Genomic DNA, 13,839 nt, shown 5'->3' on the forward strand with positions numbered 1-13,839 from the left:
GCTAGAAAAGTGTTTGCCTTCTTTCTATAGTTGGTGATAGATAGTGATTATATTAGTATGTATATATATAAGCATGCCTATGATTATATGCCTATATATATATGCTAGATTATTTGCCCCAGCTTTGTTTTGCCATATATCCTTTCCCTGTCCTTGCTTATTTCTTGGTGGGAAGAGGAGGTAGGATTTTTTTTGAAACACACTAAAATAAATCTATTCTATAACCAAGGCCTATTGATTTGCATATAATAAAGGCCTAGAACCCTATTAGAAATGATGTTCTAGGCCATCATATTTATAACAGTAAAACTGAAAAATTATTACAAACCATTTTAATAGAATTAAATAAAAAATTAACTCAAGGGTTAAATATCAATGGTGAAATGCTTTGAATGATACACAAAAAGCCTGTTTGTAGATTTTTCCTTCCTTTTGAAGAACTCAGTGGCAAATTTCTCCCCCTGACTCCACTTTTTTCATTCTGGAAAAATACAAGTTTTGGTTTACTAGTAATTATTTTCCATTTCAAAACCTAACAATAATCTGCTTATCATCTTACATTTGTTTTTCCCTTTTGTGTATGCCTGTGATTTCTGCTAATGAGCTCATCACTAATGCCTATGTCAAGTTTGGGTCAAGGGGAGAATATAGCCCATAATACACTAAATTATAGTTCAGCATTCAAATATGTTGAGATTACTTAATTTGCCCACTTAGTACAATTCTCCATTTCATAAACATAAGAGTACAAGATTCTCTTTCAATACATTTTCTTTGCACCAATTTTCAAACAGCTTTGTAAAAGGGAAACCAGCCCCGAGTGTCTTATGTTTCTCCTACCTTTTGTGCACCATATACTACTGAATCATACTAAAACCTAGTGTCAGCTAATTGCTGGCCACTTTCATTCTGAAGGTTGAGCAGCAAAAGACCAGAGTAAATGGTACTGTTCTTTTACATTCTTGTCATGTAACATTAGAAGGTACATGCTTTTAAATTCAAATACTACTATATTTAACAGGACATTTTTAACTGATTAAAATCTAGATCTTGGGTTCCTCTCAATGAATTTCCCACCTTTTTCTTCTTTCCTTATTCCTTTCTTCCTTCCTTCTTTTCTTTCCTGCTTTCTCTTTCTCCTTTCAATACCCATCCATCATTCATTATTTAATTGTGTGGATTGCATGCTCTGTCTGCACTATAGCAGCTTTGGGAGTCTTTTTTGCTAGCTGAATTGGTGGTCTCTGTTCTTGGATTCTACTTTTCTTTAAGCATTCTTGTCAGTGACTAAGGGATTGTCTTTTGCTTCATAATGATACCTATTAAATTGTTAATATCACTTGGGCTATAAGGATGGGTCTTTTATTTCAATTTTACAGGAAATTCTTCAGTGGACTATTTTTTTAACTGCATGAAAATGTTCCTAGTAATCACCTTTTTACCTAGTTAACATACTATAGAGAACATGTGTGTACATATGCACATATACAAACTATACATATATGTACACATATTAGACTATTGGCATTACATGTATGTAAAGAGAGATTATGCAAGTAAGTAGTTGCTGTACAAATAGACGTAAATACAATGACCGAAGAGAAACAAAATTATTTTGAAAAGCTAAAATCAATAAGGAAAAAATATTTCCTGTTTCAGGAAGAACAGCAGATAAACAAGTCATTTGTATCTCCAGTATCTTTTTGGTGGGTGTCTCTAGTATTGAATTCCAAAATGATGAGGCATAAGAATACATGCCAAGACACAGAAATTAATTGCATTTATCTTTTTTAACTTTTCCTCCTGACAGTTTTTCTTTGTCCTGGACTGCTCAAAGGCGTATACCAGAGCGAGCATTTGTTTGAGTCTGACCACCAGTCTGGGGCATGGTGCAAGGACCCCCTTCAGGCTTCAGACAAGATTTATTATATGCCCTGGACTCCTTACAGAACGGACACCCTCACAGAGTACTCATCCAAGGATGATTTTATTGCTGGAAGGCCAACAACAACTTACAAGCTCCCTCACCGAGTAGATGGCACAGGATTTGTAGTCTATGATGGAGCTTTGTTCTTCAACAAGGAACGCACAAGAAACATAGTTAAGTTTGACTTGCGGACTAGGATAAAGAGTGGGGAGGCCATCATAGCTAATGCCAATTACCATGACACATCCCCTTACCGGTGGGGAGGCAAGTCTGACATAGACCTGGCAGTAGATGAGAATGGGCTATGGGTCATCTATGCAACAGAACAGAACAATGGTAAAATTGTCATTAGCCAATTGAACCCTTATACATTAAGGATTGAAGGGACATGGGATACAGCCTATGATAAAAGGTCAGCTTCCAACGCATTTATGATTTGTGGGATTTTGTATGTGGTGAAATCTGTATATGAAGATGATGACAATGAAGCTACAGGGAATAAGATAGACTACATTTACAACACTGACCAAAGTAAAGATAGTTTGGTGGACGTCCCATTTCCGAACTCATACCAGTACATAGCTGCTGTGGATTATAACCCTCGGGACAATCTGCTTTATGTGTGGAACAATTATCATGTTGTGAAGTATTCTTTGGATTTTGGACCTCTGGACAGCAGATCAGGTGAGTCTGCCTTTGGGCATTACTTTATTCCAAAAATGCATATGGGGTTCAGACTTACAGGTCATTCATGATTTGGATTGGACTACCCTTCCAACTTTGAAATACTGCTATTGATTGCAATCTGTGTGTAAAAGTATATTGTGAAGATCAAAGAATGATGATGACCACCATCTGCCTTTGTTAGGCAACAAGAAGATATGTTCTGTTCTATGGTTTTGGAATAGTTGACCAGTTTTTGTGATTTGATGCTTTAGTAGCCTAATATTTTCTCCCATATTGTAATCCCATGATACGTAACAATGCTTCTTTGTGAATAAGTCATGTCTATTATACTGCATGCTCCTTGCAAATGAAAACTATCTTATTTCAGAATAAATATTCCAGTCCAGTATATTGGCCTAGAGTAAGAAGATGTTGCTGAAAAGCTTAGTGTTTCCAGTTGTTTGCTTTGTAACTATGGTCTAGTCACTAAAGCTCCCTGTACGTTTCTTCATCTATAAGATGGAAATTCAATTTATGCTAACAATCTCCAAGAATTGAGAAAAATGTGGAAACTATAAAATACTAGACGAACATGAACTATCGTTACTACTGTCATTGTTTTTGTTGCTATAACAAGTGCCCAATGCAATCCCTTGCATATGATAGATGCTTAATAAATGACTACTTGAATAGAAAGCTAGCTTTTCTCTTATCCAATTGAAGATTTCACACTATGGATCTCTGTCAGATTTAAAATAAAACTATTATAAGTTCAAGAGCATATACCTCAAAATATAGGAAACTGCAATTAATTTGTTCTTTGAAAAAGGTTAATGCAAATAAACATCTGCCCACAAACAAGCCTGGGACAGACCACGCATCCCTAATGTGCTATTATCAAGGCTTCATGAATATTTTACCTTTACTTTTTGCACTACAGTATGATATCTTTTTTCCTTTTCAGTTTTTAAAAAAAGTTGTCAACTTACATTTCCTTCTCATTGTTCCCCCCTTTCATTCTCTTTCTTATTCATGCATGGTTTATTCTTTCTTAAAATAGCATCTCCAAAGCTTATTGTAAAAGAACAAGGAGGTCATTGAAAACATTTTAAAAGGATGCATTCAAGTGATGAGGAGATATGAAGGAGAGTGGCAGTGATGCCAACAAATTAGCCACTGGGGCTAGTGTAACCCAGGGATACAATAGCAACAAAGGCACTTTCTACTTTGTTATTTGCTTAAGGTGTATTTCTGGATACCTCAGAAATGCCTAATTTCTAGTTTGACTGGTTACAATTAAAAGTGGACAAAGCTATTCAAGTAGAGGTGGATAAATGTCTCCAACCCTCCTGAAAGTCCTTTAATATCAATGAGAAAGATAGCAATACTTCATTTTGCCCATGTAGACCCTGCATATTGATGATTCTACTCTTCTAAGCCTAGTGAATTTAAAAGGCCAATGATTTTATTCAAGTTAAGTAAATATCTTCAAGTTAATTAAGTAGGTCAATGGCTGTTCTTAGGCCAACAGCAATCATATTATTTGTTTTGTTTTAATTTAGTTAAATGATGTGGCATCCTGTCCCACTTTAGCTAATTTGGTGGTGAAATTTGTTTCTAAATTTTGTGTGCCAGGCTGAAGCAAGTTCTTTTCAATCATGAAAACATAATCTTTGAAAGTGAGTTACTACAATAGTCTTAGTCAATTTCCTCAGAAAATATTCAGGAATACCTCTAATTTATACCAATAGACTATACATGGTATACATATGTGAATACATCCACTTTGGAATATGATTATATACATACCCTAGATGAAACATTATTATTGTGGATGTGAAGAAAATTTAAACACTTATGATTTGAAACAACAACTTGAATGCAAGTGGTAATGACCATCTTGTTTAAAAGCTAGCTTTTGTAAGGATAACCATCAAGGAAACAATAAAGTTCTACTTTTGAACCTCTTTGCTCATTTAATCCAGGAGATTACATGTTCACTTCAACAACAATAACAACAATGAAGGCTGTGTCCATTTTGCAAAGGTTGAGATTTCATGTGGATTCAATTTGCAAATGCTTGGGAAAATGTCCATTTTCATGTGTCAATGCCCAGATTAAAAAGTCAATAGTTTGGCACAGCCTTAGCATAATTGAGAGGTGGAAAGAATATATTTAGAAATAAATTTTCTGCATGGTATATGGAATATGAGAATTTAAATTAACATTAATAGGAGTTTTGATGTAATCCACGCAAACAATTCTAAGTCTTACTCCCAACAAATTGTGTGGGTTTTATGTATGTATGTATGTATTCACACACACACATAAATATACATACACATACCTGCATGTATATATACATGTATGCATGTATAGATATATACATATATGTTTGTATATGGATATGTATAGATATATTCTTTACATATGACATTTTTATTGGATTTTTCTTAATATTTGCTTTGACTCCAAAGGTTGTTGATGTTCTTCATAGGAAGTGAATTCTCTCCTTATATTCTTCTCCCTAAACATGTATAAATAACGATACTCAGTGTTTTAGGTCAATTTGGGTAAATTATTGAGAACAAACAAGTTTAGGAATGAAATAATTCTAATAACCAAATTTATGAGTACCCTTACAAGTGAATGGAAAGAAAAAAATAAAAGACAACATTTCCATTTAAGTCATATGTATGTAATTATTATTTAAATCAAATAAGGTAAGTTTTCTATAAAGAAAATCAGGAATTTTACCTAGAACAGACATAAAATTATTGAATTCAACTCTTTTTACAAATGAGGAAACAGGTTCCGATGGAATAGTGATTCATACAAGGACACAAAGCAGCTTATTGGCAGATTTCTATGATTTCTAATTCCACATACGCCACCATTCCACTCTGTCACAATGTGTATTTATTTCTTTATTTATTTGTTAGTTTATTTTTTTTTTGAGAAGCAATGAAGGTTAAGAGACTTGTGCAGGCTCACACAGCTAGTAAGTGTCAAGTGTCTGTGGCCGGATTTGAACTCAGGTCCTCCTGAATCCAGGGCCAGTGCTTTATTCACTGTGCTACCTAGCTGCACTTCATATATATAGATATATATAGATATATACACATACATGTATGTATATATCTATATATATATGTGTATATATATATACACATATATACTTATACCTCTCTCTCTCTCTCTCTATATATATATATATTTTTTTTTTCCTGGGCAAAGTAGAAAAAACTGTTTCCCCATTTATCATCTTAGATAATACAGAAGAGATTTGAACATTTGGGCACTGAGAAGGATTACAGGTATTGCTCCTTTGGTAACAAGATTTTCTCCCTGCCTCTTATCAATTGCCCTTGCAAAAAAAGGTTGGCTGAAAGAGAGAACAAGTGATTTCAACTCCATGGTCGGACTAAGGATGAGGCATTTAGGAACATCAAGAAGGAGCCAGAGGGTTTGTCTGGATGCTGTGAGTATAGGAATATGAGAGAGAGAGAGAGAGAGAGAGAGAGAGAGAGAGAGAGAGAGAGAGAGAGAGAGAGAGAGAGAGAGAGAGAGAGAGAGAGAGAAATGCGATGCAGTGAGAGAATCAGCTGTCCCTGAGAGTAAAGAGTTTGAGGAAAGCAGTGCATTTTTGGAGTTGGCATAGAAACAGAGAGGGTGTGTGCTGGTGATTAGAGAAACAAGGACCTTGAATTCAGATTGAAGTGTTAAAGATATTACCAAATATTTGGATATAAATACAGAGGATGCCCAGAGAGAGTGTGCCCTTAAGTTTTCTATACAATTTTTTTATTCCCCTATTGATAATTTGGGGTAATCAGTAGGAAGATATGGGCTGTTTTGTTGTTAGTACCCCACCTACTAGAAATTCCAGTACAAAGTGAACAAGATGAAAGATATAAAACCAAAGCTGCTCTGTGCAACTTTGCTAAATCAGGGGCTCACCTAAGATAATTTCTGTTTCCTTCCCTGAAAAAAGAATGCTCTAGTAGACAGTGGATAACTTAGCAAATACAATTATCCTTTCTGCATTCTTTTAAATGCAAAAATCCAACCATTTTTTTCTATAACTTTTACAAAATGTCATTAGTGGAAAAAATGAATCAGCACTCTTGTTATTACTATTTAGCATTTATATAGCATTTTATATTTGCAATACATTTTTATTATAAATCCAGCTACATTCCACATATTAAGTAATATACAAGGATAAGAAGTCCTCAGCTTACAAATGGGTTATGTTCTAAAAGTTTGTCAATAATTTAGTTGTGCGAAACTTAAAGTGATTTTTTTTCTGAAGAAAAGCAAGGTTATAAATTGTGAATAACTTTTCAGGCTAGACTAAAAATTCCATTTAACCTGTGGTATGGTTGGAATTCTTAATATTTTCAATGGAAAAAAGATGGAAAACAATATTGGTTCAATACAAGTCTGTAAATGGAAGTATTAAGTTCTATAAGAAATGTTTTTAAGGTACATATCAAATTTTGGTGCTTAAAGAAGATGAGGAGGTATTTGGAAACTTTCACAGTATATGAAGACATACTTCTGTATAGGACTTTATTGATTTATGGCAAAGTATCTTTTTAAAAAAATTAAGCCTGATTTTTCTGTAAAATGTATTTCTTTCCTTCCGTTTGATATAATAGACTTGATATGATACTTAACAAACATACTGAGGGATGTTTTTGTCTCACAGATGGAATGAAGAAAACAATTTTCTTGAGATAAGTAAGAGTTGAAATCAAGTTTAATGAGTAGGAACTTAAAAGAAAAAAACATATATTTACATTTGAGAAAGATTGGCCAAGGTTGGATTAAGAGACTAGTGAAAGAAAGCAGGGAGCTAGAAAAAAAAGGTATTGTTGGAAAGAAGGCTCTGAGTATGTGCAGTCACATCAGAACAATTTGGTTTCTGCCAGAAGCAAGGTTGGTGAGAAGACCAATGGAACAGCTGAGTCAGGGCAGGCACTGAGAAAAGCTGGCTAGTTATTTCCATGTGGTATTTGGAAAGTCAGCATTTATCATTTATGGAGAACCTGGATTACAACTATAGAAATATGCAAGAAAGAAGCGAACAGAATTTTCAAAACTCTGCTCTTAAAAGAAATCTATGTCACATAGTAGATGGTGTGCAAGACTTAGATTTAGGGAGACCTGAATTCAAATACTTGCTCAGATACTTACTAGCTATGTTATTCTAGGCAAATTGCTTTTTCTTTCAGCCTGTTTACTAATCTGAAAATAGGCCTAATAGAAACTATCTATTGTTGATATGGGGAGCAAATGAGATAATGCATATAAAATGCTTCGTAAACCTTAAAACACTATATAGGGGCAGCTGGGTGGTACAGTGGATAAAGCACCGGCTCTGGATTCAGAAGGACCTGAGTTCAGGTCTGGCCTCAGACACTTGACACTTAATAGCTGTGTGACCCTGGGCAAGTCACTTAAACCCAATTGCCTCACTAAAAAACAAAAAAACAAACAAAAAAAGCAGTATATAAAAGTCAGATTTTTCACTATAAATATTTACTGAGACAATGAAATTTGAGATTTTTTGTTGAATGGAACACCATTAAAGTCAGAAAATGTTAAACAGAGAGTGGACTATGATATGCAAATGTACCTTTGCATAGGTGTCTCCCATGATTAGTATGCTCTTCTTCCTCATATCAGGTTGGTAATATACCTTTTGTTAAGACAAAAATCAAGTGCTACCCTCTAAACATTGCTGTTCCTGATTCTGCCAGTTATTAATGTGCCCCCACGACCCATAATGACTATTTTATATTTATTTCTCTGTGTACATATTGTTTCCCCTATCATTCTACCTGCTTCCCAATAGAATATATGTTCATAGAAGAAAAGGGCTATTTCATTTCTGTCTCATTTCTGTCTTCTAGAATCTAGTCTGGTGCCTGTCATAAGGTAGTTGCTTAATTATTTAATTGGTGGGATTTCCCACAATATTGTAGTCTGAATAGAAATGGTTAAAATGTAACATGATCTTATTCCACAAAAAATGAATTCTCTAACAAGAATGGAACCACAGAATATGATAATTGGTGATTGTGGCACCACTGTTATATTTGTGATAACCCACAAGCATTTTCTGAAGGATCAATACATATTTAAAAGACATTCTACTTCACTTTGCTTTTTCAGATTCGTCACTATACTTTCTCTGATGATAATCCGAATGGGACAACTTTTCCCTGTTATAGACTATTGATACCTGTTCCCATCCTATCCATCCCCTTATCCATCCCCTATCCCTTAAAAATTAATATTGTAGCCCTAATCCCTTAGTCTCTAGACCACCTTCTGAAGGTTCATTTGTTAACCTAGCTGTCTCAAAGACAATGGTCAGTTTTGTCAAAAGTGTTCTTATTTCTATGTTAGAACATCTCACCTCTTTGTCTCATGGACTCATCTTGCCAGTTCCTAGTTCTCTGGATAACTTTTGTTATCAGCTCCTACCACTTCTGTTTCTAAGCTTCTGTGTCTTGCTTGAGAATTAGAGATTCAGACCAAAAGAAATTCATACTCTTCAAATCCTTATCTAGGCTCTCAATTCTTCAGTGCATTTGTTTATTTCTTTGTGATTCTCTATCATATACCCCACTGCTATTGATCTAGAAATTTTCTCTTCTCAGATATCTGTCTCCACATCTATTATTTTCTTTTCTCTTTTATTTATTTGTCTTGATGTTCTTATACATAGAATATTACCAAAGTTTCACCCTAGGTTCTGTTCTAGCAGTAAATTCACCTCCTTAATGATTTTGTCTATGGCCATGACTTTACTTATCGCCATTTCATGGGGCAGCTAGGTGGCGCAGTGGATAGAGCACCAGCCCTGGAGTCAGGAGTACCTGAGTTCAAATCCAGCCTCAGACACTTAACACTTACTAGCTGTGTGACCCTGGACAAGTCACTTAGCCCCAGTTGCCTCACTAAAAAAAAAAAAAAAAAGAAAGAAAAAAAAAACAAACAAACAAAAAATGTATCACAGTTTCTTCCAAATCTTGACCTTGTATTTCTAATACCCTATTAATACACTACCTAGATGTGCCTCAGAAACCTCAAGGGAGACAAGTCCCAAGCCAAATTCACCAACCCATGAAGATCATAGACAAAAAATCTATAGTATGAGAAGACATAGATGGATTGAGAGCTGAATTTAAGGCATAAATGAGTTGAAATCTCCATTAAGGTACTGTGGGAATTATAATTGCCCAATCTGCAAGAAAAACCACTGAGGCAGAGCTCTGAGCCAGTGGCACTTTATTAAAGGGTCCATGGAGTCATCTTTTTACCTGTTCCTTCCCATTCCATGTGTAGTTACAAAGTCATTTCCATTCCCACTGATATCACTTTAGTTTATTTCCTCATTACCTTTCACCTAGACCATTTTTATAGCTTTCTATCTGACCTCTCTGCAATCTATTTCTTCCTTCAAATCCATTCTACATTACAATGCCAAATTAATATACTGAAACACCATCATGTTAACATAATTTCTTTGCCCATTACTTTCTAAATGGGTTGCCTTAAGAGGTAGTTGAATTCCCACTGGATCAAGACTTTCTAATGAAGACTAGATAATTGTGTGTGGGATATGTTGATTGGGTTGAACCAAATAGTTTCTGAAGTTCTTTCCAACTCAGATTTTGTAATGCTATAAAGACTTTCAAACTCCTTAGACTGGCATTTAAGATTTCATTATCTGGCCTCAACTGATATTTCCAATCTTGTATCCTGCTTCCATGTCTTTATACATGTTCTTATACCTTGAAGATACAACTACCATATATTTCTCCATCTCTACCTGTTAAAATCCTACTGATTCTTCAAAGTCTAGATTAAGTCCCTCTGCTCCTCTTTGTAATTTTCCCTCAGACATAAGTTGTATCTCCCTTGTATAAATTATTTTTTTCTAATGTTACAGGTGTCACTGTAGTGTAATACAAAAAGTACTAGAATTGGAGTAAAGAGAGACCTGGGTTCAAAGTTGGTATCTGAAACTTGCTAGGTGTCTTAAAATAAACAAATCAGTCTGTCCAAACTTCAGTTTTTTCATTTGAAAAATGAGGATAATAATAATAATAAAATCATAGATTTAGAGTAGGAAATGACCATAGAAGTACAACCCCTTATTTTACAGAGAAGGAAACAAGAGACCTACAGAAACTAAATGACTTGCCCAAGGTCATACAGCTATTAAGTAGCATACCTGGGATTTCAACCTACATGCTATGACATTGAATCCAATATACTTTCTAAAATTTACTTTATAGGCTTTAAGAGAAGATGAAATGAAATAACATATATAAAATGCTTTGTAAAACTAATAGTGCCACAAAATTCATTATGATTATTGTATACAGTATTTACATATTTTATCTTGCTGGATTTTAACTCCTTAATTATAAGATTAGTGCTTTATATGTTTTTCTCTCCTTCCTAGTGTCTTGCATATGTTATATAGTGAATAAATATTTTAATGAATTCATACTGAAGCATTTAGTAATTATTATTTACCATATTTGAAGGCCAAAGTATTTTGTCAACTCCGAGTTAAAACACATTGCCCCATTCTGCCTGTACTGCTATTGTAGATTCATAGTCATTGAAATTCAATCAATCAAAAAGCATTCATTAAGCACTTCCTATGTGTCAAGCACCATAGTAAACCCAGGGGATACAAAGAGATTCTGTAATTTTTCTCTCACTCATTTCTTCCTATGCCTTTCCTACTACTTCCTAGAAGTGATCGATGGACAGTTATTTACACATGAAAATTCCATTTGTTGCCAAAATCCTATAAAGCTGAGATTTATTTCTGACCCTTCCTCCTTCCCCATCCCCCACCCCAGCCCCCTGTCAGCTCTGCAAATACAGACAGGAACAGTCAAAACAGCAAGTGTTTAAAAACTGTGGTGCCAATACCAATGTTCAATCCCATTTAGCTTTTATATAAGAGCTAGTTTCTGCATTGAAGAGTTCTACTGAATATTAAAAAATCCTGGATTTTAAAACTCTACAGTTATAAAGTACTAACTACTAAAGCTTTTATTGTAAAAGACTTTAAACTATCTCATATTTTCCATTTTTTACTTGAAATATGGGAACACTAAGAAATTGTCAATAATAGAATATAGAATCAATTTAGTGAAGGTGTAATTCCATATCATAAAGCTATATTTTGGGTCTGATTATTAAAATAAGACCATCATCAATGGTTTTTTTTGTTATAATAATTCTCTAGAACATCTATAAAGTTATAGAGAGGCTGTGACCTCTGTAGTAGGAAGAACATTCAAACAAACAAGATCATAAATCCTCAGAGTATTGTCCCATATCTTCTCTACTCAAAGTGGGGCTGTGAATGGTAAGCTTTCACCTTACCTTGCTTGTATCCAATCCAAGCCTCCACTTTACTTCCTGGCCATATCTGTGCCAAATCATTGGCCTTGTAACCCATATCCTCTTTATGGATAGTCTTCCCCCAATAGAATATGAAATTCTTGAGAAGGAGAACTGTCTTACTTATGAGTATTTGTATCACTAATCTTCATCAAAGTGCCTGGTGCATAGCAAATACTCTATCTTATATCAAATCATGCTATATTCCAAATGGATATTCAAATATAAATGGTTCTACTTTTTTTAAGGAAGGAAAGAAAAGAAAGAATTATATTTCACAAGTAAGATGATGGAAAAAATTCTTAAGTAAAGAAGTTAATTAATCAGCATTCATTAAGCACCTATTATGTGCCAGACTCTGTGATAAAATTGGTAGTAAAAAAGAGGCAAAATACAGTCCCTGACTTAAACAAGCTCCACAGTCTAAGTGGGGAGACAACAAGTAAACAATTCTTTGCAAAAAGCTATATTCATGATAAGTAAGAAAGAAATGAGAGAAAGGGGCTCCAGAATTTAGAGGAATTAGGAAAGGTTTATTATAGAAGATAAGATTTTAGTTGTGTCTTTAAGGAAACCAGGGGAAGCCAGTAGACAGAAATGAGAAGGGAGATCACACAAAAAATTAAGTAGATCATATCAGTTATTTGAAATTATAAAACTTTCACAATAATAAAATCATTGCAGCTAAGATAAGAATGGTAACTATTGATTGGGGGGAAATTTTTGCATCACATCTCCAAGAGTGTGATATCCAAGTGACATAGGGATTTAACAAATATCTAAGATCAAGAGGCAGCCAGGTGACACAATCAATAGAGGCTGGACATGGAGTCAGAAGAAAGGAATTCAAATCTAGCCTCAGACATTTACTAGCTATGTGACTATCTGAGACATTGAGCACTCTGCATTGGTTTCCTCATCTATAAAATGGGAATAACAGTAACATCCACCATCCAGGATCATAGTGAAGATCAAATGAGATGATATTTGTTTTTATTTATTTATTTTATTTATTTTTTAATTTTTTTTCTTAGTGAGGCAATTGGGGTTAAGTGACTTGCCCAGGATCACACAGCTAGTGTTAAGTGTCTGAGACCGGATTTGAACTCAGGTACTCCTGAATCCAGGGCCGGTGCTTTACCCACTGCACCACCTAGCCGCCCCATGAGATGATATTTGTAAAGCATTTTGCAGACCTTAAAAATTACTATATAAATTCTAGCTGTTATTAACAACAATAATAGCCATTCTAAAATAGATAAGTAGTGGAAAAGAATTTGAACAAAAATTTTTTAAAAAGATCAAACTATTGACAAGCACAAGAAAGATTTCTATAAATTCCTAATAAGAGAAATGGAAATTTAAAACAATTCTAAACTTTTACTGCACAACCATGAAAATTGACAAAGATGATAAAAATTAAAATAATCAGGGTTGAAGGACCAGCATAAAAATAGAGACACTCTTAAGTGAACTCTGGATTGTTCCAACAATTATTGAAAGCCATTTGGAATTGTGCTACAAAATGCTGAATACGCCCATATCTTTTAAATCAAAGATTCCACTGGTGGGTATAATAACTATCAGATAGGTTGTCTCCACTCTTACAACTCATCTGGGTATGTGCATAATGATTTACTCTCTTAGCTGTTGGCTTTCCTACTCCAACTTTCTTTGAAATTAGTAGGTCTAGATTCCTAGAGAAGGACTGACTATCACTTTGTAGTTACACTCAGATTTCCTTGGAAACTTAATGGCCTTGTTGCAGGCAAATGTACACCCTTTCCTCACCAATCAAG

General features: G+C 34.4%; 1 protein-coding gene across 16 annotated transcripts in view; it reads left to right on the top strand.

The window, feature by feature from the left end:
• The window catches only part of ADGRL3 (adhesion G protein-coupled receptor L3), a 971,834-nt gene that overhangs the window by 627,201 nt on the left and 330,794 nt on the right, over positions 1-13,839 (top strand). For all 16 annotated transcript variants that reach the window (XM_043972867.1, XM_043972872.1, XM_043972873.1 and 13 more), the window contains exon 7: positions 1,811-2,611. In XM_043972867.1, coding sequence (XP_043828802.1) covers positions 1,811-2,611 — 801 coding nt within the window. The remainder of the gene's footprint in view (positions 1-1,810; positions 2,612-13,839) is intronic.

This window comes from Dromiciops gliroides, chromosome 6 (genome assembly GCF_019393635.1).
Source record: "Dromiciops gliroides isolate mDroGli1 chromosome 6, mDroGli1.pri, whole genome shotgun sequence".
Lineage (NCBI taxonomy): Eukaryota > Metazoa > Chordata > Mammalia > Microbiotheria > Microbiotheriidae > Dromiciops > Dromiciops gliroides.